At 47.0% G+C, this 23,947-nt stretch overlaps 1 protein-coding gene across 3 annotated transcripts in view; it reads right to left on the reverse strand.

Moving 5' to 3' along the window:
- The window catches only part of LOC119947824 (endothelin-converting enzyme 2), a 60,902-nt gene that overhangs the window by 16,292 nt on the left and 20,663 nt on the right, over positions 1-23,947 (reverse strand). For all 3 annotated transcript variants that reach the window (XM_038769550.1, XM_038769484.1, XM_038769633.1), the window contains exons 9-16: positions 18,399-18,541; positions 16,449-16,563; positions 13,369-13,479; positions 7,370-7,468; positions 7,169-7,246; positions 3,878-3,981; positions 3,446-3,556; positions 1,886-1,953 (exon numbers count right to left, since the gene is read on the reverse strand). In XM_038769550.1, the coding sequence (XP_038625478.1) occupies positions 1,886-1,953; positions 3,446-3,556; positions 3,878-3,981; positions 7,169-7,246; positions 7,370-7,468; positions 13,369-13,479; positions 16,449-16,563; positions 18,399-18,541 (829 nt within the window). The remainder of the gene's footprint in view (positions 1-1,885; positions 1,954-3,445; positions 3,557-3,877; positions 3,982-7,168; positions 7,247-7,369; positions 7,469-13,368; positions 13,480-16,448; positions 16,564-18,398; positions 18,542-23,947) is intronic.

Consider the following 23,947-nt stretch of genomic DNA (forward strand, 5'->3'; position numbering starts at 1 on the left):
AGACAGTCCCTATAAAATAAATTAATAAATAGAGTAATAAATATGTACAAACATATATACATATATACATATACATATATGAATATTCATTCATTCCTTCATTCACTCGTATTTATTGAGCGCTTACTGTGTGCACTGTAAGAGCTTGCGAAGTACAAGTTGGCAACATATCACCCTTCACCTGGAAAGGAGTCCCAGCCATCCCTCAATAAAAACCCAAAAGATCAATCATCCTGCAGGGTAGAAGCAGCGTGGCATAGTGGATAGAGCCGCTTAGTACAGTGCTCTGCACAAAGTAAGTGCTCAATAAATACAATTGAATGAATGAATGAATTATTTAATTGATAGAGCCCAGGGCTGGGAGTCAGAATAATAATAATAATGGCATTTGTTAAGCGCTTACTATGTGCAAAGCACTGTTCTAAGCGCTGGGGAGGTTACAAGGTGATCAGGTTGTCCCACGGGTGGGTGCACAGTCTTTATCCCCATTTTACAGATGAGGTAACTGAGGCCCAGAGAAGTGAAGTGACTTGCCCAAAGTCACCCAGCTGACAAGCGGCAGAGCCGGGATATGAACCCTTGACCTCTGACTCCAAAGCTCATGCTCTTTCCACTGAGCCACGCTGCTTCTCGAGGTCATGGGTTCTAATCTTAGAACAGTGCTTTGCACATAGTAAGTGCTTAATAAATGCCATCATTATTACTATTTATGAATCCCGGCTCTGCCATGTCTGCTGTGTGAGCTTGGGCAAGTCACTTCACTTCTCTCTGCTCAGTTACCTCGTCTGTATAATAATGATGGCATTTGTTAAGCGCTTACTATGTGCAAAGCACTGTTCTAAGCGCTGGGGAGTTTACAAGGTGATCAGGTTGTCCCACATGGGGCTCACAGTCTTCATCCCCATTTTACAGATGAGGTAACAGAGGCACAGAGAAGTGAAGTGACTTTTCCAAAGTCACACAGCTGACAAGTGGCAGAGCCGGGATTCGAACCCATGAACTCTGACTCCAAAGCCCGGGCTCTTTCCGCTGAGCCACGCTGCTTCTCTATCTGTATGGGGATTAAGACAGTGAGCCCAATATGGGGCAGGGACTGTGTCCAGCCTGATTTACTGGTATCATCATCATCATCATCATCATCATCAATCGTATTTATTGAGCGCTTACTGTGTGCAGAGCACTGTACTAAGCGCTTGGGAAGTACAAATTGGCAACATATAGAGACAGTCCCTACCCAACAGTGGGCTCACAGTCTAAAAGGGGGAGACAGAGAACAAAACCAAACATACTAACAAAATAAAATAAATAGAATAGATATGTACAAGTAAAATAAATAAATAAATAGAGTAATAAATATGTACAAACATCTATACATATATACAGGTGCTGTGGGGAAGGGAAGGAGGTAAGATCGGGGGATGGAGAGGGGGACGAGGGGGAGAGGAAGGAAGGGGCTCAGTCTGGGAAGGCCTCCTGGAGGAGGTGAGCTCTCAGTAGGGCCTTGAAGGGGTATCCACCCCAGCGCTTAGAACAGTGCTTGGCACATAGTAAGCACTTACCAAATACCATGCCTGGCTCATAGTAAGGACTTATCAAATACCATACCATAAAAAATAGAGGGGCGTCAGCACGGTCCTGGCCCCAGGGAACCAAGGAACCAGGAAATACCATTGAATGACTGAACTTCTAGCCAAAAGCTCCAGAGTAGTGGGCGAAGAAGCCAAGTTGCATGGACTGAGCGGGCTGGGACAAGCAGGGGGAAAACAAGGGCAACTCCAAGCTGAGCTGATGCAAGAAATAAGGGAGGAGGAATTGAGAGGCTTTAGGCAACAACAGTAAAGGAAGCGAGAGAGGAGGAGGCCGAAGGATCCCTTAGAGCCCTTACCTTGGTCATCAAAGGCGTGGGTCAGCTCATGGCCCATAACCACTCCGATGCCCCCGAAGTTCAAAGCCCTGTTCAAAGGTTGGCCAGAGTTCAAAGTCGTTGTCGTTCAAAGTTCGAGGTTGTCCTATTCAGAGATCTTTTAGACTGTGAGCCCACTGTTGGGTAGGGACTGTCTCTATATGTTGCCAACTTGTACTTCCCAAGCACTTAGTACAGTGCTCTGCACACAATAAGCGCTCAATAAATACGATTGATGATGATGATGATGATCTCCCACAGAATCCCTCTGCCCCGGCCCACAGCCTCCCTCCGGAGACAATCTGGAAACGGAGTCTGTCCTTCCCACTCTCCTTGTGTCTCCCGGGCTTCTTTCTCGCATACTTCTATTCATTCATCCAATCCTATTCATTCATTCATTCATTCATTCAATCGTATTTATTGAGCACCTACTGTGTGCAGAGCACCATACTAAGCGTTTGGGAAGTACAAGTCGGCAACATCTAGAGACGGTCCCTACCCCAATTGTCTCCCTCCGTAGACAATCTGGAAACGGAGTCTGTCCTTCCCATTCTCCTTGTGTCTTCTGGGCTTCTTTCTCACATACTTCTATTCATTCATTCAATCCTATTTATTCATTCATTCATTCATTCAATCGTATTTATTGAGCGCCTACTGTGTGCAGAGCACCGGACTAAGCGCTTGGGAAGTACAAGTCGGCAACATCTAGAGACCGTCCCTACCCCACAACGGGCTCACAGTCTAGAAGGGGGAGACGGACAGCAAAACAAAACATGTAGACGGGGGTCAAAATCGTCAGAACAAATACAATTATGTCTATATGCACATCATTAATATAATAAGTAGAATAGTAAATAAGTACAAGGGAAATAAATAGAGTAATGAATCTGTACAAATCTATACAAGTGCTGTGGGAAGGGGAAGGAGGTAGCGCTGGGGGGGGATGGGGAGCAGGAGAGGAAAAAGGGGGCTCAGCCTGGGAAGGCCTCCTGGAGGAGGTGGGCCCTCAGGAGGGCTTTGAAGGGAGGAAGAGAGCTAGTTTGGTGGATGTGGGGATTTATTGCGCGCTTATTGCATCCAAAGTGCTACACAAAGCGCTTGGGGGAGTACGAGACACATTCCCCGCCCACAGGGAGTTTCCAGTCTTCAAGTCTCCGGCTCGCGCTGTCCCTTGGGTCCTTGGCCCCCTTGTCCTACTGTCTCTTCATTCATTCAATCGTATTTCATTCATTCATTCATTCATTCATTCATTCATTCATTCAATCGTATTTCATTCATTCATTCACTCGTATTTCATTCATTCATTCATTCAATCGTATTTACTCATTCATTCATTCAATCGTATTTACTGAGCGCTGACTGTGTGCAGAGCACTGGACTAAGCGCTTGGGAAGTCCAAGTTGGCAACATATAGAGACGGTCCCTACCCAACAGCGGGCTCACAGTCTAGAAGTATTTATTGAGCGCCTACAGCGTGCAGAGCACTGTACCGTCTCCCGCTCCTCTCCACCCCATTCCCAGCCCAGCCAGGCCCAAGCTCACTTGGGATGGTTCCGGGCATAGAACGGGGCCTGCAGGATGCCGGCAGGGAAGACGATCTCGTTCTTGGTTGGGAGGTAATAGGCGTTAACCGTCTGGGGAGTCATGCTCCATCTGCGGAAAAAGGGAGGGGGCACGGCTCAAACTGTCCTCGCCGAGGCTTCGGACCGTCGGCTGCCCACCCCAGGGATCACCATCATCATCAATAGTATTTATTGTGCGCTTACTGTGTGCAGAGCACTGTACTAAGCGCTTGGGAAGTAGAAGTTGGCAACATCTAGAGACGGTCCCTACCCAACAGTGGGCTCACAGTCTAGAAGTGGGCTCACGGCAAAGCGGACTCCCCACCCATCCCAGGCCTGGACCGCCCCACCTCCCGTTCTCCACCCCCTGGCCCAAGCCCAGGGGTCCCTCCCGTGGCCCCGCTCCTCTCACTGGTCCCGGTTAGGAGGCTTGCGCAGCTGGTCGGCCATCACTTTGGCAGAGAAGTTGTACAAATTCAGCATGTTCTGGAAGAAGGAATCTTCTGAAACTTCGTACTGCGGGGTGGCCGGGGGGGTGATGAGGGAAATCCAGGAGAGAGAAAGAGAACAAGGAGAATTCCTGGGACCACCCAAAGGGGAGGATGGGTGTCCCACCACCTTCTCCCCAACCCCATGACTCCAACTAAAACACTTGAACACGTCATCCCCCGGGCCTGGAATGGCCTCCCTCTGCCCCTCCGCCAAGCTCGCTCTCTTCCTCCCTTCAAGGCCCTACTGAGAGCTCACCTCCTCCAGGAGGCCTTCCCACACTCAGCCCCCTCCTTCCACCCCCTCTCCATCCCCCTCATCTTACCCCCTTCCCTTCCCCACAGCACCTGTATATATGTCTATATGTTTGTAGGTATTTATTACCCTATTTATTTATTTATTTTACTTGTACATATTTATTCTATTTATTTTATTCTGTTAATATGTTTTGTTTTGTTCTCTGTCTCCCCCTTCTAGACTGTGAGCCCGCTGTTGGGTAGGGACCGTCTCTATATGTTGCCGACTTGGACTTCCCAAGCGCTTAGTCCAGTGCTCTGCACACAGTGAGCGCTCAATAAATACAATTGAATGAATGAATGAGTGAACTTGAAGACAACACCTCCCCCCTACTCTTAAGGCCCCTGGCCAGGGGTGAGTCTGTGATGGATCGATCGTGAGAAGCAGCATGGCCTGGCGAAAAGATCACGGGCCTGGGCGTCACAGGACCTGGGTTCTAATCCCAGCTCTGCCAATAGCTTCCTATGTGACCTTGGGCAAGCGTGGTTCAGTGGAAAGAGCCCGGGCTTTGGAGTCAGAGGTCAGGGGTTCAAATCCCAGCTCTGCCAATTGTCAGCTGGGTGACTTTGGGCAAGTCGCTTAACTTCTCTGGGCCTCAGTTATCTCATCTGTAAAATGGGGATTAAGACTGTGAGCCCCACGTGGGACAACCTGATCACCTTGTAACCTCCCCAGTGCTTAGAACAGTGCTTTGCACATAATAAGCGCTTAATGAATGCCATTATTATTATTATTATTCTCTGGGCCTCAGTTCTGTTCGCCCTCTTACTTAGACTGTGAGCCCCAAGTGGGACAGGGACTGTGTCCAATCTAAATAACTTGTATCTATCCCAGAGCTTAGAACAGTAAGCACTGAACAAATACCATAAATAATAATAATAATAATAATTCATTCAATCGTATTCATTGAGCGCTTACTGTGTGCAGAGCACTGTACTAAGCACTTGGTAATGATGGTATTTGTTAAGCGCTTACTACTAATAATAATTTTGGTATTTGTTAAGTGCTTACTGTGTGCAAAGTGCTGTTCTAAGTGCTGGGGAGGATACAAGGTGATCAGGAGGTCCCATGTGAGCCTCACAATCTTAATCCCCATTTTACAGATGAGGTAACTGAGGCCCAGAGAAGTGAAGTGACTTGCCCAAAGTCACACAACTGACAAGTGGCGGAGCTGGGATTTGAACCCATGACCTCTGACTCCCAAGCCCAGGCTCTTTCCACTGAGCCGTGCTGCTTCTTTACTAAGTGCCAAGCACTATTCTAAGAGCTGGGGTAGATATGAGGTAATCAGGTTGTCCCACGGGGGGGCTCACAGTCTTAATCCCCATTTTACAGATGAGGTCACTGAGGCACACTCAATCAATCAATCGTATTTATTGAGTGCTTACTGTGTGCAGAGCACTGTACTAAGCGCTTGGGAAGTACAAGTTGGCAACATATAGAGACGGTCCCTACCCAACAGTGGGCTCACAGTCTAGAAGGGGGAGACAGTTAAGGGGCTTGCCCAAGTTCACACAGCAGACAAGTGGCAGAGGCGGGATTTAGTACAGTGCCAAGCGCTTAGTACAGTGCTCTGCACATAGTAAGCGCTTAATAAATATGATTGATGATGATTAGAAGCCACATCCCCTGACTCCCAAGCCCATGCTGTTGCCACTAAGACACATGGCTTCTCTTAAGCCCGCAACCTCAACTCCATTCTCTCATTCACCCCTCACATCCAAGCCGTCACCAAAACCTGCCGGTCTCAGCTCCGCAACATTGCCAAGCTCCGCCCTTTCCTCTCCATCCATACCGCTACCCTGCTCGTTCAAGCTCTCATCCTATCCCGTCTGGACTACTGCGTCAGCCTTCTCTCTGATCTCCCATCCTCGTGTCTCTCCCCACTTCAATCCATACTTTATGCCGCTGCCCAGATTGTCTTTGTCCAGAAACGCTCTGGGCATGTTACTCCCCTCCTCAAAAATCTCCAGTGGCTACCAATCAATCTGCGCATCAGGCAGAAACTCCTCACCCTCGGCTTCAAGGCTGTCCATTACCTTGCCCCCTCCTTCCTCTCCTCCCTTCTGTCCTTCTCCAGCCCAGCCCACACCCTCCGCTCCTCTGCCGCTAACCTCCTCCCCGTACCTCGCTCTCGCCTGTCCCGCCATCGCCCCCCGGCCCACGTCCTCCCCCGGGCCTGGAATGCCCTCCCTCTGCCCATGCGCCAAGCTAGCTCTCTTCCTCCCTTCAAGGCCCTACTGAGAGCTCACCTCCTCCAGGAGGCCTTCCCACACTCAGCCCCCTCCTTCCTCTCCCCCTCGTCCCCCAAATCCATCCCCCCCCGTTTTACCTCCTTCCCTTTCCCACAGCACCTGTATATATGTATAGATGTTTGCACATATTTATTACTCTGTTTATTTATTTATTTATTTTACTTGTACATATCTATTCTATTTATTTTATTTTGTTAGTATGTTTGGCTTTGTTCTCTGTCTCCCCCTTCTAGACTGTGAGCCCACTCACTGTTGGGTAGGGACCGTCTCTATATGTTGCCAACTTGTACTTCCCAAGCGCTTAGTACAGTGCTCTGCACACAGTAAGCGCTCAATAAATACATAAATCAGTGGGATTTATGGAGCCCATACTGTGTACAGAGCACTGAACTAAGGGGCTTGAAAGAGTACAATAAAGTTAGAAGACACAAGCCCTACCCCAAGGAGCTGACAATCTAGCGGGGAAGACAGAATAGTCATGAGGGAACGGGAAGGGTGGGGAGGCCCGGCCCGATTCCAGGGAAGGAGAGAAGGGACATATATGTTCCCTATATGTTCCCAACTTGGACTTCCCAAGCACTTAGTGCAGTGCTCTGCACACAGTAAGTGCTCAATAAATACAGTTGATTGATTGATTGATTGATTAACAGGGAGACACTCACCCCATCGTACACGTCGTCCAGCTCCTTGGGCTCCAGAATGAAATCAGGGAATCCAATCATGTCGTAGATGGCCTCTGCCTGAGAAATTGGGGGAGGAGACAGTCGTCTTTCAGCTCTCCCGAGGATGCACGTCCATCCCTTCCCCGCAACCCGGACGCTTTTCCGGGAATCGGTCTCCGGCCCGTCCCGGCCATCCCTCACCTTTTCCTTGGCGGCCTGCCGGGTCTTTTCATCCATCCACTCAAGCTGCCCCAGCGCCTCCTCAAAAGCCGTGCGGATCTCACTGATCATCCCTTCGGCCTGGGGCGGGGGAAGATGAATCAGGCCAGACCACCGATGATGATGATGATGATGATGATGATGGCATTTATTAAGCGCTTAATCAAGAGACCAAGGGTCCTCTTCCCACTGTCAGCCCTTAACACACACACACACACACTCTCACTCATCCGTTCACTTGCATTTATTGAGTGCTTACTGCGTGCAAAGCACTCTACTAAGCGCTCGGGAGAGTAGCACGGCCTAGCCGTGCCTAGAGAAGCAGCGTGGCTCAGTGGAAAGACTTTTAGACTGTGAGCCCACTGTTGGGTAGGGACTGTCTCTATATGTTGTCAATTTGTACTTCCCAAGCGCTTAGTACAGTGCTCTGCACATAGTAAGCGCTCAATAAATATGATTGATGAAAGAGCCCGGGCCTTGGAGTCAGGGGTCATGGGTTCGAATCCCAGCTCTGCCAATTGTCAGCTGTGTGACTTCACTTCTCTGGGCCTCAGTTCCCTCATCTGGAAAATGGGGATGAAGACTGTGAGCCCCCCGTGGGACAACCTGATCTCCTTGTAATCTCCCCAGCGCTTAGTACAGTGCTTTGCACATAGTAAGCGCTTAATAAATGCCATCATTATTAGCCGAGAGAGCACAGGCCTGGGACTCTCCCCCTTCTAGACTGTGAGCCCACTGTTGGGTAGGGACCGTCTCTATATGTTGCCAACTTGTACTCCCCAAGCACTTAGTACAGTGCTCTGCACACAGTAAGCGCTCAATAAATATGATTGATTGATTGACTCAGAAGGCATGGGTTCTAATCCTGGCTCCGCCACTTGTCTGCTCTGTGACCGTGGGCAAGTCACTCCACTTCTCTAGGCCTCAGGTTCCTCATCTGTAAAATGGGGGTTAAAACAAGGAACCCCATGAGGGACAGGGACTGTGTCCCACCCATTAGCTTGTTTCTACCCCAGTGCTTAGAGCAGTGTTTGACACATAGTAAGCACTTAACAAATACTGTTACTGTTATCATTATTATAGTCATTCAGTTGAGCGCTTAATGTGTGCAAAGCACTCTGCTAAGCGCTTGGGAGAGTACAATTTAACAATAAACAGGCACATTCCCTGCCTACGAGCTTGCAGTGTAGAGGGGGAAGACAGACATTAATATAAATAAATTATTTGTGGCTATAAATATCCGCACAACACACACATCCCACACAACCCAGACTCACATCCCACACAAAACACACACAAACACACAGAGAGGGGGCTTGCCCCTCTCCCAGCGGCTCTGGAGACACAAGGAGTTTGGCAATTTCTTCGATTTTCCAAATCACCTAAAAGCTAAGGGCTGGGAGAGTACGATATAACAATAAACAGGCACATTCCCTGCCTACGAGCTTGCAGTCTAGAGCGGGAAGACAGACATTAATATAAATGAATAATTTGTGGCTCTAAATATCTCACACAACACACACATCCCACAAAACACACACTCACATCCCACACAAAACACACATAAACAGACAGAGAGGGGGCTTGCCCCTCTCCCAGCGGCTCTGGAGCCACAAGGAGTTTGGCAGTTTCTTCGATTTTCCAAATCACCTAAAAGCTCAGGGCCGGGAGAGTACGATATAACAATCCCGGCTCCGCCACTTGTCAGCTGTGTGACTTTGGGCAAGTCACTCAACTTCTCTGGGCTTCAGTTCCCTCATCTGCAAAATGGGGATTTAAGACTGTGAGCCCCCTGTGGGACAACCTGATCACCTTGTAACCTCCCCAGCACTTAGAACAATGCTTTGCACATAGTAAGTGCTTAATAAATGCCATTATTGTTATTATGATTATTATTATAACAATAAACAGGCACATTCCCTGCCTATGAGCTTGCAGTCTAGAGGGGGAAGACAGACATTAATATAAATACATAATTTGTGGCTCTAAATATCCCACACATCCCACGCAACCCAGACTCACATCCCACACACAACACACACAAGCACACAGAGAGGGGGCTTGCCCCTCTCCCAGCAGCTCTGGAGCCACAGGGAGTTTGGCAATTTCTTCGATTTTCCAAATCACCTAAAAGCTCAGGGCTGGGAGAGTACGATATAACAATAATCGGGCACATTCCCTGCCTACGAGGTTGCAGTCTAGAGGGGGAAGACAGACATTAATATAAATAAATAATTTGTGGCTCTAAATATCCCACACATCCCACACAACCCAGACTCACATCCCACACAAAACACACACAAGCACACAGAGAGGGGGCTTGCCCCTCTCCCAGCGGCTCTGGAGCCACAGGGAGTTTGGCAATTTCTTCGATTTTCCAAATCACCTAAAAGCTCAGGGCTGGGAGAGTACGATATAACAATAAACGGGCACATTCCCTGCCTACAAGCTTGCAGTCTAGAGGGGGAAGACACACATTAATATAAATAAATAATCTGTGGCTCTAAATATCCCGCACAACACACACATCCCACACAACCCAGACTCACATCCCACACAAAACACACACAAACACACAGAGAGGGGGCTTGCCCCTCTCCCAGCGGCTCTGGAGACACAAGGAGTTTGGCAATTTCTTCCATTTTCCAAATCACCTAAAAGCTAAGGGCTGGGAGAGTACGATATAACAATAAACAGGCACATTCCCTGCCTACAAGCCTGCATTCTAGAGGGGGAAGACAGACATTAATATAAATAAATAATCTGTGGCTCTAAATATCCCGCACAACACGCTCATCCCACACAACCCAGACTCACATCCCACATAGAACACACACAAGCACACAGAGAGGGGGCTTGCCCCTCTCCCAGCGGCTCTGGAGCCACAAGGAGTTTGGCAATTTCTTCGATTTTCCAAATCACCTAAAAGCTCAGGGCCGGGAGAGTACGATATAACAATCCCGGCTCCGCCACTTGTCAGCTGCATGACTTTGGGCAAGTCACTCAACTTCTCTGGGCTTCAGTGACCTCATCTGTAAAATGGGGATTTAAAACTGTGAGCCACCCGTGGGACAACCTGATCACCTTGCAACCTCCCCAGTGCTTAGAACAATGCTTTGCACATAGTAAGTGCTTAATAAATGCCATTATTGTTATTATGATTATTATTATAACATTAAACGGGCACATTCCCTCCCTACGAGCTTGCAGTCTAGAGGGGGAAGACAGACATTAATATAAATAAATAATTTGTGGCTCTAAATATCCCACACATCCCACACAACCCAGACTCACATCCCACACAGAACACACACAAGCACACAGAGAGGGGGCTTGCCCCTCTCCCAGCGGCTCTGGAGCCACAGGGAGTTTGGCAATTTCTTCGATTTTCCAAATCACCTAAAAGCTCAGGGCTGGGACAGTATGATATAACAATAAACGGGCACATTCCCTGCCTACGAGCTTGCAGTCTAGAGGGGGAAGACAGACATAAATATAAATGAATAATTTGTGGCTCTAAATATCTCACACAACACACACATCCCACATAACACACACTCACATCCCACAAAAAACACACACAAACACACAGAGAGGGGACTTGCCCCTCTCCCAGCAGCTCTGGAGCCACAAGGAGTTTGGCAATTTCTTCGATTTTCCAAATCACCTAAAAGCTCAGGGCTGGGAGAGTACGATATAACAATAAACTTGTGTCAACTTGTACGACATAACAATAAACTTGTGTTAACTTGTGTTAACTTGTGTAAGCAATAAACTTATGTTGCCAACCTGTATTTCCCAAGCGCTTAGTACAGCGCTCTGCACACAGTAAGCGCTCAATAAATACGATTGATTGATTGAATAAACAGGCACATTCCCTGCCTACGAGCTTGCAGTCTAGAGGGGGAAGACAGATATTAATATAAATAAATAATCTGTTGCTCTAAATATCCCGCACAACACGCAAATCCCACACAACCCAGACTCACATCCCACACAAAACACACACAAAGACACAGAGTGGGGGGCTTGCCCCTCTCCCAGCGGCTCTGTAGCCACAAGGAGTTTGGCAATTTCTTCGATTTTCCAAATCACCTAAAAGCTCAGGGCCGGGAGAGTACTATATAACAATTCCGGCTCCGCCACTTGTCAGCTGTGTGACTTTGGGCAAGTCACTCAACTTCTCTGGGTTTCAGTGACCTCATCCGTAAAATGGGGATTTAAAACTGTGAGCCCCCCGTGGGACAACCTGATCACCTTGTAACCTCCCCAGCACTTAGAACAATGCTTTGCACATAGTAAGTGCTTAATAAATGCCATTATTGTTATTATGATTATCATTATAACAATAAACAGGCACATTCCCTGCCTATGAGCTTGCAGTCTAGAGGGGGAAGACAGACATTAATATAAATAAATAATTTGTGGCTCTAAATATCCCACACATCCCACACAACCCAGACTCACATCCCACACACAACACACACAAGCACACAGAGAGGGGGCTTGCCCCTCTCCCAACGGCTCTGGAGCCACAGGGACTTTGGCAATTTCTTCGATTTTCCAAATCACCTAAAAGCTCAGGGCTGGGAGAGTACGATATAACAATAAACGGGCACATTCCCTGCCTACGAGCCTGCAGTCTAGAGGGGGAAGACAGACATTAATATAAATAAATAATTTGTGGCTCTGAATATCCCACACATCCCACACAACCCAGACTCACATCCCACATAGAACACACACAAGCACACAGAAAGGGGGTTTGCCCCTCTCCCAGAGGCTCTGGAGCCACAAGTAGTTTGGCAATTTCTTCGATTTTCCAAATCACCTAAAAGCTCAGGGCTGGGAGAGTACGATATAACAATAAACGGGCACATTCCCTGCCTACGAGCCTGCAGTCTAGAGGGGGAAGACAGACATTAATATAAATAAATAATTTGTGGCTCTAAATAGCCCACACATCCCACACAACCCAGACTCACATCCCACACAAAACACACACAAGCACACAGAGAGGGGGCTTGCCCCTCTCCCAGAGGCTCTGGAGCCACAGGGAGTTTGGCAATTTCTTCGATTTTCCAAATCACCTAAAATCTAAGGGCTGGGAGAGTACGATATAACAATAAACTTGTGTTAAATTGTACGATATAACAATAAACTTGTGTTAACTTGTGTTTTGTGTAAGCAATAAACTTATGTTGCCAACTGGTATTTCCCAAGCGCTTAGTACAGCGCTCTGCACACAGTAAGCGCTCAATAAATACGATTGATTGATTGATTGAATAAACAGGCACATTCCCTGCCTACGAGCCTGCAGTCTAGAGGGGGAAGACACACATTAATATAAATAAATAATCTGTGGCTCTAAATATCCCACACAACACGCACATCCCACACAACCCAGACTCACATCCCACACAAAACCCACACAAAGACACAGAATGGGGGGCTTGCCCCTCTCCCAGCGGCTCTGGAGCCACAGGGAGTTTGGCAATTTCTTCGATTTTCCAAATCACCTAAAAGCTCAGGGCTGGGAGAGTACGATATAACAATAAACTTGTGTTAACTTGTGTTAACTTGTGTAAGCAATAAACTTATGTTGCCAACCTGTATTTCCCAAGCGCTTAGTACAGTGCCCTGCACACAGTAAGTGCTCAATAAATACGATTGATAGAATAAACAGGCACATTCCCTGCCTACGAGCCTGCAGTCTAGAGGGGGAAGACACACATTAATATAAATAAATAATCTGTGGCTCTAAATATCCCACACAACACAAACATCCTACACAATCCAGACTCACATCCCACACAAAACCCACACAAAGACACAGAGAGGGGGCTTGCCCCTCTCCCAACGGCTCTGGAGCCACAAGGAGTTTGGCAATTTCTTCGATTTTCCAAATCACCTAAAAGCTCAGGGCTGGGAGAGGTGGGCTTCGGGCAACCGAACAAGGGGCTAGACTCAAAGGGACTCACAACGTCCTTGCTTTCCCGATCAAAGGTGGCCTTCACAAACAGGGAGCCCAGAGCGAAGCCGAGGGCGTCGTCCGTGTTGGAGATGCAGGTCTGCCAGCGTGGGGTACAGGACTGCGGCGAGGGAAAATGGGGTCAGTTCCCCCCAAGGCCTAACCCTGTTCCCCAACCTACAGTGCTCAGTTCGTTCCCTCCTCTATAATAATAACGATGGCATTTATTAAGCGCTTACTACGTGCAAAGCACCGTTCTAAGCGCTGGAGAGGTTACAAAGTGATCAGGTTTTCCCACGGGGGGCTCACAGTCTTCATCCCCATTTTCCAGATGAGGTCACTGAGGCCCAGGGAAGTGAAGTCTTTTAGACTGTGAGCCCAATGTTGGGTAGGGACCGTCTCTATATGTTGCCAATTTGTACTTCCCAAGCGCTTAGTACAGTGCTCTGCACACAGTAAGCGCTCAATAAATACGATTGATTGATTGATTGATTGATTGAAGTGACTTGCCCCAAGTCACCCAGCTGACAAGTGGCGGGGCCGGGGTTTGAACCCATGACCTCTGACTCCAAAGCCCGGGCTCTTTCCCAGGCTTTGGAGAAGCAGCTGTGGCTTAGTGGAAAGATCATGGGCTTTAGAGTCAGAGGTCATGGGTTCGAATCCCAGCTCTGCCACTTGTCAGCTGGGTGACTTGGGGCAAGTCACTTCACTTCTCTGGGCCTCAGTTCCCTCATCTGTAAAATGGGGACTAAGACTGTGAGCCCCCCGTGGGACAACCTGATCACCTTGTATCTTCCCCAGCGCTTAGAACAGTGCTTTGCACATAGTAAGCGCTTAACAAATACCATTATTATTATTATTATTATTATTTCCACTGAGCCACGCTGAAAATGGGGATGAAGACCATGAGCCCTGTGTGGGACATGAACTGAGTCCAACCTCATTAGCTTGTAGCTACCCCAGTGCTCAATACGCTGCCTGTCACATATTAAACACCTGACCTTGGGCAAGCCACTTCACTTCTCTGTGCCTCAGTGACCTCATCTGGAAAATGGGGATGAAGACTGTGAGCCCAAGTGGGACAACCTGATCACCTTGTATCTAGAACAATGTTTGGCACATAGTAAGTGCTTAACAAATACCATAATAATAATAATAATAATGATACCAATTAGTTGCTTGACCTTGGGCAAGCCACTTCACTTCTCTGTGCCTCAGTGACCTCATCTGTAAAATGGGGATGAAGACTGTGAACCCAAGTGGGACAACCTGATCACCTTGTATCTAGAACAATGCTTGGCACATAGTAAGTGCTTAACAAATACCATAATAATAATAATAATAATACCAATTAATTGCTTGACCTTGGGCAAGCCACTTCACTTCTCTGTGCCTTAGTGATCTCATCTGTAAAATGGGGATGAAGACTGTGAGCCCAAGTGGGACAACCTGATCACCTTGTATCTAGAACAACGCTTGGCACATAGTAAGTGCTTAACAAATACCATAATAATAATAATAATAATAATAATAATACCATTCATAATAATACCATATAATTATTATTATTAGAGAAGCAGTGTGGCTCAGTGGAAAGAGCCTGGGCTTTGGAGTCAGAGGTCATGGGTTCAAACCCTGGCTCCGCCAACTGTCAGCTGTGTGACTTTGGGCAAGTCACTTCACTTCTCTGGGCCTCAGTTACCTCATCTGGAAAACGGGGATGAAAACTGTGAGCCCCCCGTGGGACAACCTGATCACCTAGTAACCTCCCCAGCGCTTAGAACAGTGCTTTGCACACAGTAAACGCTTAATAAATGAAATCAATAGTATTATTATTATTATTATTATTATTAACAGAGAAGCAGCGTGGTCTAGTAGATACAGCATGGGCCTGGGCTTCGCACATTGTAACAAATGCCATTATTATTATTATTATTATTATTATTATTATATTTGTTAAGCACTACAAATGCCATCATTATTATTATTATTATTTGTTAAGCGCTTACTATATATGTTTGTACATATTTATTACTCTATTTATTTTACTTGTACATATTTACTATTCTATTTCTTTTATTTTGTTAATATGTTTTGTTCTGTTTTGTGTCTCCCCCTTCTAGACTGTGAGCCCGCTGTTGGGTAGGGACCGTCTCTATATGTTACCAACTTGTACTTCCCAAGAGCTTAGTACAGTGCTCTGCACACAGTAAGCGCTCAATAAATATGATTGAATGAATGAATGAATGCCTGAGAGTCAGAATCAATCAATCAATCATATTTATTGAGCACTTACTGTGTGCAGAGCACTGTACTAAGTGCTTGGGAAGTACAAGTTGGCAACATATACAGACGGTCCCTACCCAACAGTGGGCTCACAGTCTAGAAGGGGGCGACAGAGAACAAATCAAAGCATATTAACAAAATAAAATAAATAGAATAGATATGTACAAGTAAAATAAATAAATAGAGTAATAAATATGCACAAACATATATTCATAAATACAGGTGCTGTGGGGAAGAGAAGGAGGTAAGGCGGTGGGGAGGGGGAGGAGGACATAGGTTCTAAACCCGGCTCTGCCACATGTCTGCTGTGTGACCTTGGGCAAGTCACTTCATTTCTCCGGGCCTCAGTTTTCTCCTCTGTAAAATGGGGATGAAGAGCGTGAGCCCCAAGTGGGACGGGGACCGTGTCCAACCTGATTAACTTGTATCCCCCCTGCAGCATGAAGAATAGTGCTTGGCTTATAGTAAGAGCTTAACAAGTACCCTAATTATTATTATTATTATTATTATTATTATTATTATTATTATTATTATTACCTTCTTGCTGCCGTAAAGCTTCTCCAGCAATTTCTCCTGAGCATTCTCAAATCGCTGGTCCAGGTTTACAAGTACCCTAATTATTATTATTATTATTATTATTATTGTTGTTGTTGTTACCTTGCTGCTGTAAAGCATCTCCAGAAATTTCTCCTGAGCATTCTCAAATCGCTGGTCCAGGTTTACAAGTACCCTAATTATTATTATTATTATTATCATTATTATTATTATTATTATTATTATTATTGTTGTTGTTGTTGTTGTTACCTTCTTGCTGCCGTAAAGCGTCTCCAGCAGTTTCTCCTGAGCATTCTCAAAGCGCTGGTCCAGGTTGGAGGCTGTCTTCTGCACCAGATTCCATATCATGTAATTGTTCAGGATGCTAGAACAATCAATAAATCAATAATTTATCAATAAATCAATAAATCAATAATTTATCAATAAATCAATAAATCAATAATAATCAATAATTGCTAGATCAATAAATACGATTGATGATGATGATGATGCTAGCAGGTAGGCTCAAGGGAGGGAAGAGGAGGGAAGATCAGGAAGATAACACACCCTCCTCTCTCCGACACCTCACCTCTGGGCAGAAGTACTTGATTTGTGGGTACAGAGCAGTGACTGACCCGAGACAGTGTTGGCGGTGACGTGTCCAATCTGGGGGTGAGCATCTTTGCATCACCATATACCTTCAGGTGTGGGCAGGGAATGTGTCTGTTTATTGTTGTGTCGTAATCAATCAATCAATCAACCAATCAATCAATCAATCGTATTTATTGAGTGCTTACTGTCTGCAGAGCACTGTGCTAAGCGCTTGGGAAGTACAAGTTGGCAACATATACTGTTGCCAACTGTTGACAGTACTGTTGTACTGTCCCAACCACCTAGGACAGTGGTCTGCGCAGGGTAAGGGCTCAATAGATTAAATGAATCTCCAGTGGCTGCCAGTCAATCTGCGCATCAGGCAGAAACTCCTCACCCTGGACTTCAAGGCTGTCCATCCCCTCGTCCCCTCCTACCTCCCCTCCCTTCTCTCCTTCCACAGCCCAGCCCGCACCCTCCGCTCCTCTGCCGCTACTCTCCTCACTGGGCCTCGTCCTCGCCTGTCCCGCCGTCGACCCCTGGCCCACGTCCTCCCCCTGGCCCGGAATGCCCTCCCTCCACACATCCGCCAAGCTAGCTCCCTTCCTCCCTTCAAGGCCCTACTGAGAGCTCACCTCTTCCAGGAGGCCTTCCCAGACTGAGCCCCCTCTTTCCTCTCCCCCTCTTCATCCCCCCGGGCCTCCCTCCTTCCCCTCCCACAGCACCTGTAAATATGTTTGTCCAGATTTATTACTCTATTTATTTTACTTGTACATATTTACTATTCTATTTATTTTCAGAATGATGTGCATAGAGCTTTAATTCTGTGTGCTCTGACGACTTGACACCTGTCCACGTGTTTTGTTTTGTTGTCCGTCTCCCCCTTCTAGACTGTGAGCCCGTTGTTGGGTAGGGACCGTCTCTATATGTTGCCAACTTGTACTTCCCCCCATCTTACCTCCTTCCCTTCCCCACAGCACCTGTGTATATGTATATACGCTTGTACATATTTATTATTCTATTTATTTATTTATTTATTTTACTTGTACATATCTATTCTATTTTATTTTGTTAATATGTTTGGTTTTGTTCTCTGTCTCCCCCTTTCAGACTGTGAGCCCACTGTTGGGTAAGGACTGTCTCTATATGTCGCCAACTTGTACTTCCCAAGCACTTAGTCCAGTGCTCTGCACATAGTAAGTGCTCAATAAATATGACTGATTGATTGATTCCCAAGTGCTTAGTCCAGTGCTCTGCACACAGTAAGCGCTCAATAAATACGACTGAATGAATGAATGGCGTAACGGGGTTTGGAATCAGGGGCAGAGGCAGGGACCTGAAAGCACGTCACAGGAAGCCAGTGGAAAGAAAGATAACTAAATGTGTCTTGGGGTGGTTCTCATGGTGCCAGCCCCCCGGGCTTCAGACGAGCTGATGTATCCGTGCTCTGCACACAGTAAGCGCTCAATAAATATGATCGAATGAATAAATGAATAGGGGGCCCGGCATTGCGATTAGAGATTCCGTCTCCCGGGGTGGCATCCAGATTCCGACTCACGGGCTGGGATCCCCCTGCCCCCATGGGTGCCCCCTGGGTCTGCCCGGGACCCAGGGGGCCAAGCCTCCCACCTGCTCTCCGTGCGGTTGATGAGCTCTGACACCTGCTCCAGGTAGTCGGTTCCATAAACCACCACCGGCTCCGTCTCCGACATTTCCACCGGTGAGAAGGCGAAGGACAGAAACTCCAGCCAATCCACGGCAGGTGCCACGACCTGGAGGAAGGGAGAGCTGCGTTCGGCCCAGTGGACCTTGCCCCCTTCTCCTTCTCCCACTCCCTCCTGTGTCGCCCTGACTTGCTCCCTTTGTTCAGCCCCCTCCCAGTCCCACAGCATCATCATCATCATCAATCGTATTTATTGAGCGCTTACTATGTGCAGAGCACTGTACTAAGCGCTTGGGAAGTACAAATTGGCAACATATAGAGACAGTCCCTACCCAACAGTGGGCTCACAGTCTAAAAGCACTTATTCCAAATTTGTAACATTTATTTATAATAATAATAATAATAATGATGGCATTTGTTAAGCGCTTACTATGTGCGAAGAACTGTTCTAAGCACTGTGGGGGGGGATACAAGGTGACCAGGTTGTCCCACGTGGGGCTCACAGTCTTAATCCCCATTTTCCAGATGAGGTAACTGAGGCCCAGAGAATAATAATAATAATAATGGCATTTGTTAAGTGCTTACTATGTGCAAAGCACTGTTCTAAGCGCTGGGGAGGTAACAAGGTGATCAGGTTGTCCCACAGGGGGCTCACAGTCTTAATTCCCATTTTACAGATGAGGCAACTGAGGCACAGAGAAGTGAAGTGACTTGCCCAATTGCCCAGTTTCAGCGAGGAGCCCGACAGGAAGTACTACTTTGAGTTGTTGACAATTGGCAGACTTGGGATTTGAACCCATGACCTCTGACTCCAAAGCCCGGGCTCTTTCCACTGAGCCACGCTGCTTCTCAAAGTGAAGTGACTTGCCCGAAGTCACACAGCTGACAAGTGGTGGAGCCGGGATTTGAACCCATGACCTCTGACTCCCAAGCCCGTGCTCTTTCCACTGAACTCTGCTGTTTCTTTACTAAGTGCCAAGCACTACTCTAAGCGCTGGGTTAGATACAAGGTAATCAGGTTGTCCCACTTGGGCTCACAGTCTTAATCCCCATTTTCCAGATGAGGTCACTGAGGCACAGAGAAGAGAAGCGACTTGCCCAGAGTCACACAGCTGACAAGTGGCGGAGCCGGGATTAGAATCCGTGTCCTCTGACTCCCAAGCCAGTGGTCTTTCCACTACGCCATGCTGCGTCCTGCTGGTTGCCCATTTCCCAGGCACAGGTCAAGAACAATTATTATTAATAATAATATAATCATATTAATAATAATAGTACTTGTTAAGCACTTACTATGTGCCAAGCACTGTTCTAAGCACAGGGGTTAATCAGGCTGGAAACAGTCCCTGACCCACATGGGGCTCACATGCCTTATCCCCATTTTACAGATGAGGTCACCGAGACATTCATATGAATGTCTCTCTCCGCCTCTAGACTGTTAGCTCACTGTGGGCAGGGAATGTGTCCGTTTATTGTTAAATTGTATTCTCCCAAGGGCTTAGTAAGGTGCTCTGCATACACGGTGAGTGCTCAGGAAAGAGCCCGGGCTTTGGAGGCAGAGGTCATGGGTTCAAATCCCGGCTCCACCAATTGTCAGCTGTGTGACTTTGGGCAAGTCACTTCCTGGCGCTCACCGGCCGGCCCACACCCTTGAACTCTGACCCCCCAGAAGCTGCTTGTTTTGTCGTCTGTCTCCCCCTTCTAGACTGTGAGCCCGTTGTTGGGTAGGGACCGTCTCTATATGTTGCCGACTTGTACTTCCCAAGCGCTTAGTCCAGTGCTCTGCACACAGTAAGCGCTCAGTAAATACGATTGAATGAATGAATGTTGTGTTTTGTTGTCTGTCTTCCCCTTCTAGACTGTGAGCCCGCTGTTGGGTAGGGACTGTCTCTATATGTTGCCAACTTGTACTTCCCAAGCGCTTAGTCCAGTGCTCTGCACACAGTAAGTGCTCAATAAATACGATTGATTGATGATTGATTGATTGTTGCCAACTTGTACTTCCCAAGCACTTAGTACAGTGCTCTGCACATAGTAAGCGCTCAATAAATACGATGGAATGAATGAATGAATGTTGTGTTTTTTTGTCTGTCTCCCCCTTCTAGCCTGTGAGCCCATTGTTGGGTAGGGACTGTCTCTAAATGTTGCCAACTTGTACTTCCCAAGCGCTTAGTCCAGTGCTCTGCACATAGTAAGCGCTCAATAAATACGATGGAATGAATGAATGAATGTTGTGTTTTTTTGTCTGTCTCCCCCTTCTAGCCTGTGAGCCCGTTGTTGGGTAGGGACTGTCTCTATATGTTGCCAACTTGTACTTCCCAAGTGCTTAGTCCAGTGCTCTGCACACAGTAAGCGCTCAATAAATACGACTGAATGAATGAATGAATGTTGTGTTTTTTTGTCTGTCTCCCCCTTCTAGCCTGTGAGCCCGTTGTTGGGTAGGGACTGTCTCTAAACGTTGCCAACTTGTACTTCCCAAGCGCTTAGTACAGTGCTCTGCACACAGTAAGCACTCAATAAATACGACTGAAAGAATGAATGAATGTTGTGTGTTGTTGTCTGTCTCCCTCTTCTAGCCTGTGAGCCCATTGTTGGGTAGGGACCGTCTCTATATGTTGCCAACTTGGACTTCCCAAGCGCTTAGTCCAGTGCTCTGCACACAGTAAGCGCTCAATAAATACGACTGAATGAATGAATGAATGTTGTGTTTTGTTGTCTGTCTCCCCCTTCGAGCCTGTGAGCCCACTGTTGGGTAGGGACCGTCTCTGTATGTTGCCAACTTGTACTTCCCAAGCACTTAATACAGTGCTCTGCACACAGTGAGCGCTCAATAAATACAATTGAATGAATGAATGAACTTCTCTGGGCCTCAGTTCCCTCATCTGTAAAATGGGGATGAAGACCGTGAGCCCCCGTGGGACAACCTGATCACCTTGTAACCTCCCCAGCACTTAGAACAGTGCTTTGCACATAGTAAGTGCTTAATAAATGCCAGTATTATTATTATTATTAAATAACTACTGACTGACTGGCCTCATGTTTATTCATTCAATCGTATTTATTGAGCGCTTACTGTGTGCAGAACACTGTACTAAGCGCTTGGGAAGTACAAGTTGGCAACATCTAGAGACGGTCCTGCAGGACCACCTACCCTGGTCCCCTTTCACCTCCCATGAAGACTCAGAAGCCTCTTCCTGTTGCCATAGCAACTGCAACTGGGTGCTCGGAAACTGTCGCTTAGCAAGTAGAGCTTTCAGGACTCCACCTCACCTCATCAGCTAAAAGTAACTCCGAGGCTTGCCATTACAACGGCTGCTTCGCTACGTGCCACGCTGAACAACTCGGGGCAGATCTCAAAGCACCTGTTGCCAAACTGTACTTCCCAAGCGCTTAGTCCAGTGCTCTGCACACAGAAAGCGCTCAATAAATACGACTGAATGAATGAGTGAATGAAAACGGCTTGGCCGGCGGAGGCAGAGCTGAAAAGCAGCCCAGTGGAAACAGCACAGGCCTGGAGTCGGAAGGACCTGGGTTCTAATCCCGGTTCCAACACTTAATAATAATGATGGCATTTATTAAGCGCTTACTGCGTGCAACACACTGTTCTAAGCGCTGGGGAGGTTGCAAGGTGATCAGGTTGTCCCATGCGGGGCTCACAGTCTTAATCCCCATTTTACAGATGAGGTCACTGAGGCACAGAGAAGTTAAGTGACTTGCCCAAAGTCACACAGCTGACAATTGGCGGAGCTGGGATTTGAATAATAATAATAATGGTGGCATTTATTAAGCGCTTACTCTGTGCAAAGCACTGTTCTAAGCACTGGGGAGATTACAAGGTGATCAGGTTGTCCCAAGGGGGGCTCACAATCTTAATCCCCATTTTACAGATGAGGTAACTGAGGCACAGAGAAGTTAAGTAACTTGCCCAAAGTCACACAGCTGACAATTGGAGGAGCCGGGATTTGAACCCATGACCTCTGACTCTAAAGCCCGTGCCCTTTTCCACTGAGCCACGCTGCTTCTCTTGCTTGCTGTGTGACCCAGGGCAAGTCACTTCACTTCTCTGGGCCTCAGTTACCTCCTCTGGAAAATGGGGATTAAGACCGTGAGCCCCCCTGCCTTACCTCCTTCCCTTTCCCACAGCACCTGTATATATGTATATATGTTTGTACGTATTTATTACTCTATTTGTTTATTTATTTTATTTGTACATATTAATTCTATTTATTTTATTTTGTTAATATGTTTTGTTTTGTTCTCTGTCTCCCCCTTCTAGACTGTGAGCCCGCTGTTGGGTAGGGACCGTCTCTATATGTTGCCAACTTGGACTTCCCAAGCGCTTAGTCCAGTGCTCTGCACACAGTAAGCGCTCAATAAATACGATTGAATGAATGAATGAATGAATGAAAAGGAGAAGCAGCGTGGCTCAGTGGAAAGGGCACAGGCTTGGGAGTCACAGGTCATGGGTTCGAATCCTGCCTCCACCACTTGTCAGCTGTGTGACCTTGGGCAAGGCACTTAACTTCTCTGTGCCCCAGTTACCTCGTCTGTAAAATGGGGATGAAGACTGTGAACCCCACGTGGGACAACCTGATCACCTTGTATCTCCCCAGTGCTTAGAACAGTGCTTTGCACATAGTAAGCGCTTAACAAATACCGTTATTATTATTATAGGGACTGGGTCCAACCTGATTAGCTTGTATCTACCCCAGCGCTTGGTGCCTGGCACATAGTAAATGCTTAACAAATACTATTAAAAAAAAAAAAAAAAGAGAGGGGATACCAGAGCAGGGAGTTGGATCAGGACGGGCCTGAATCGAATCCATCCCGGCAGCGTCTTTTCCAGAAGAGCGGCAAGGAGTCAGGGCTCCCCAGCCGTGTGGATTCTGCACCTGTGGGGCTGCTCCCCTCCCACTCTCCCATTCATTCATTCATTCATTCAATCGTATTTATTGAGCGCTTCCTGTGTGCAGTGCACTGTACTAAGCGCTTGGGAAGTATTACTCCATTTATTTATTTTACTTGTACATATCTATTCTATTAATTTTATTTTGTTAGTATGTTTGGTTTTGTTCTCTGTCTCCCCCTTTTAGACTGTGAGCCCGCTGTTGGGTAGGGACTGTCTCTCTATGTTGCCAACTTGTACTTCCCAAGTGCTTAGTCCAGTGCTCTGCACACAGTAAGCGCTCAATAAATACGATTGATTGATTGAAGTACAAGTCGGCAACATATAGAGATGGTACCTACCCAACAGCGGGCTCACAGTCTAGAAGGGGGAGACAGACAACCAAACATATTAACAAAATAGAATACATATGTACCAATAAAAGAAATAAATAAATGGAGCAATAAACATGTAGAAACATACATACATCGTCAGGGCCGTGGGGGTTCTTCATGCTGGGAAGAGGGCGGGCGTGGTGAACGGTGGCGGACCCTGGGAAGGAAACCCCCGTCCCACCGGGCCCCGAGGACCCTCATCATCATCATCATCAATCGTATTTATTGAGCACTTACT

This window comes from Tachyglossus aculeatus, chromosome 1 (genome assembly GCF_015852505.1).
Source record: "Tachyglossus aculeatus isolate mTacAcu1 chromosome 1, mTacAcu1.pri, whole genome shotgun sequence".
NCBI lineage: Eukaryota > Metazoa > Chordata > Mammalia > Monotremata > Tachyglossidae > Tachyglossus > Tachyglossus aculeatus.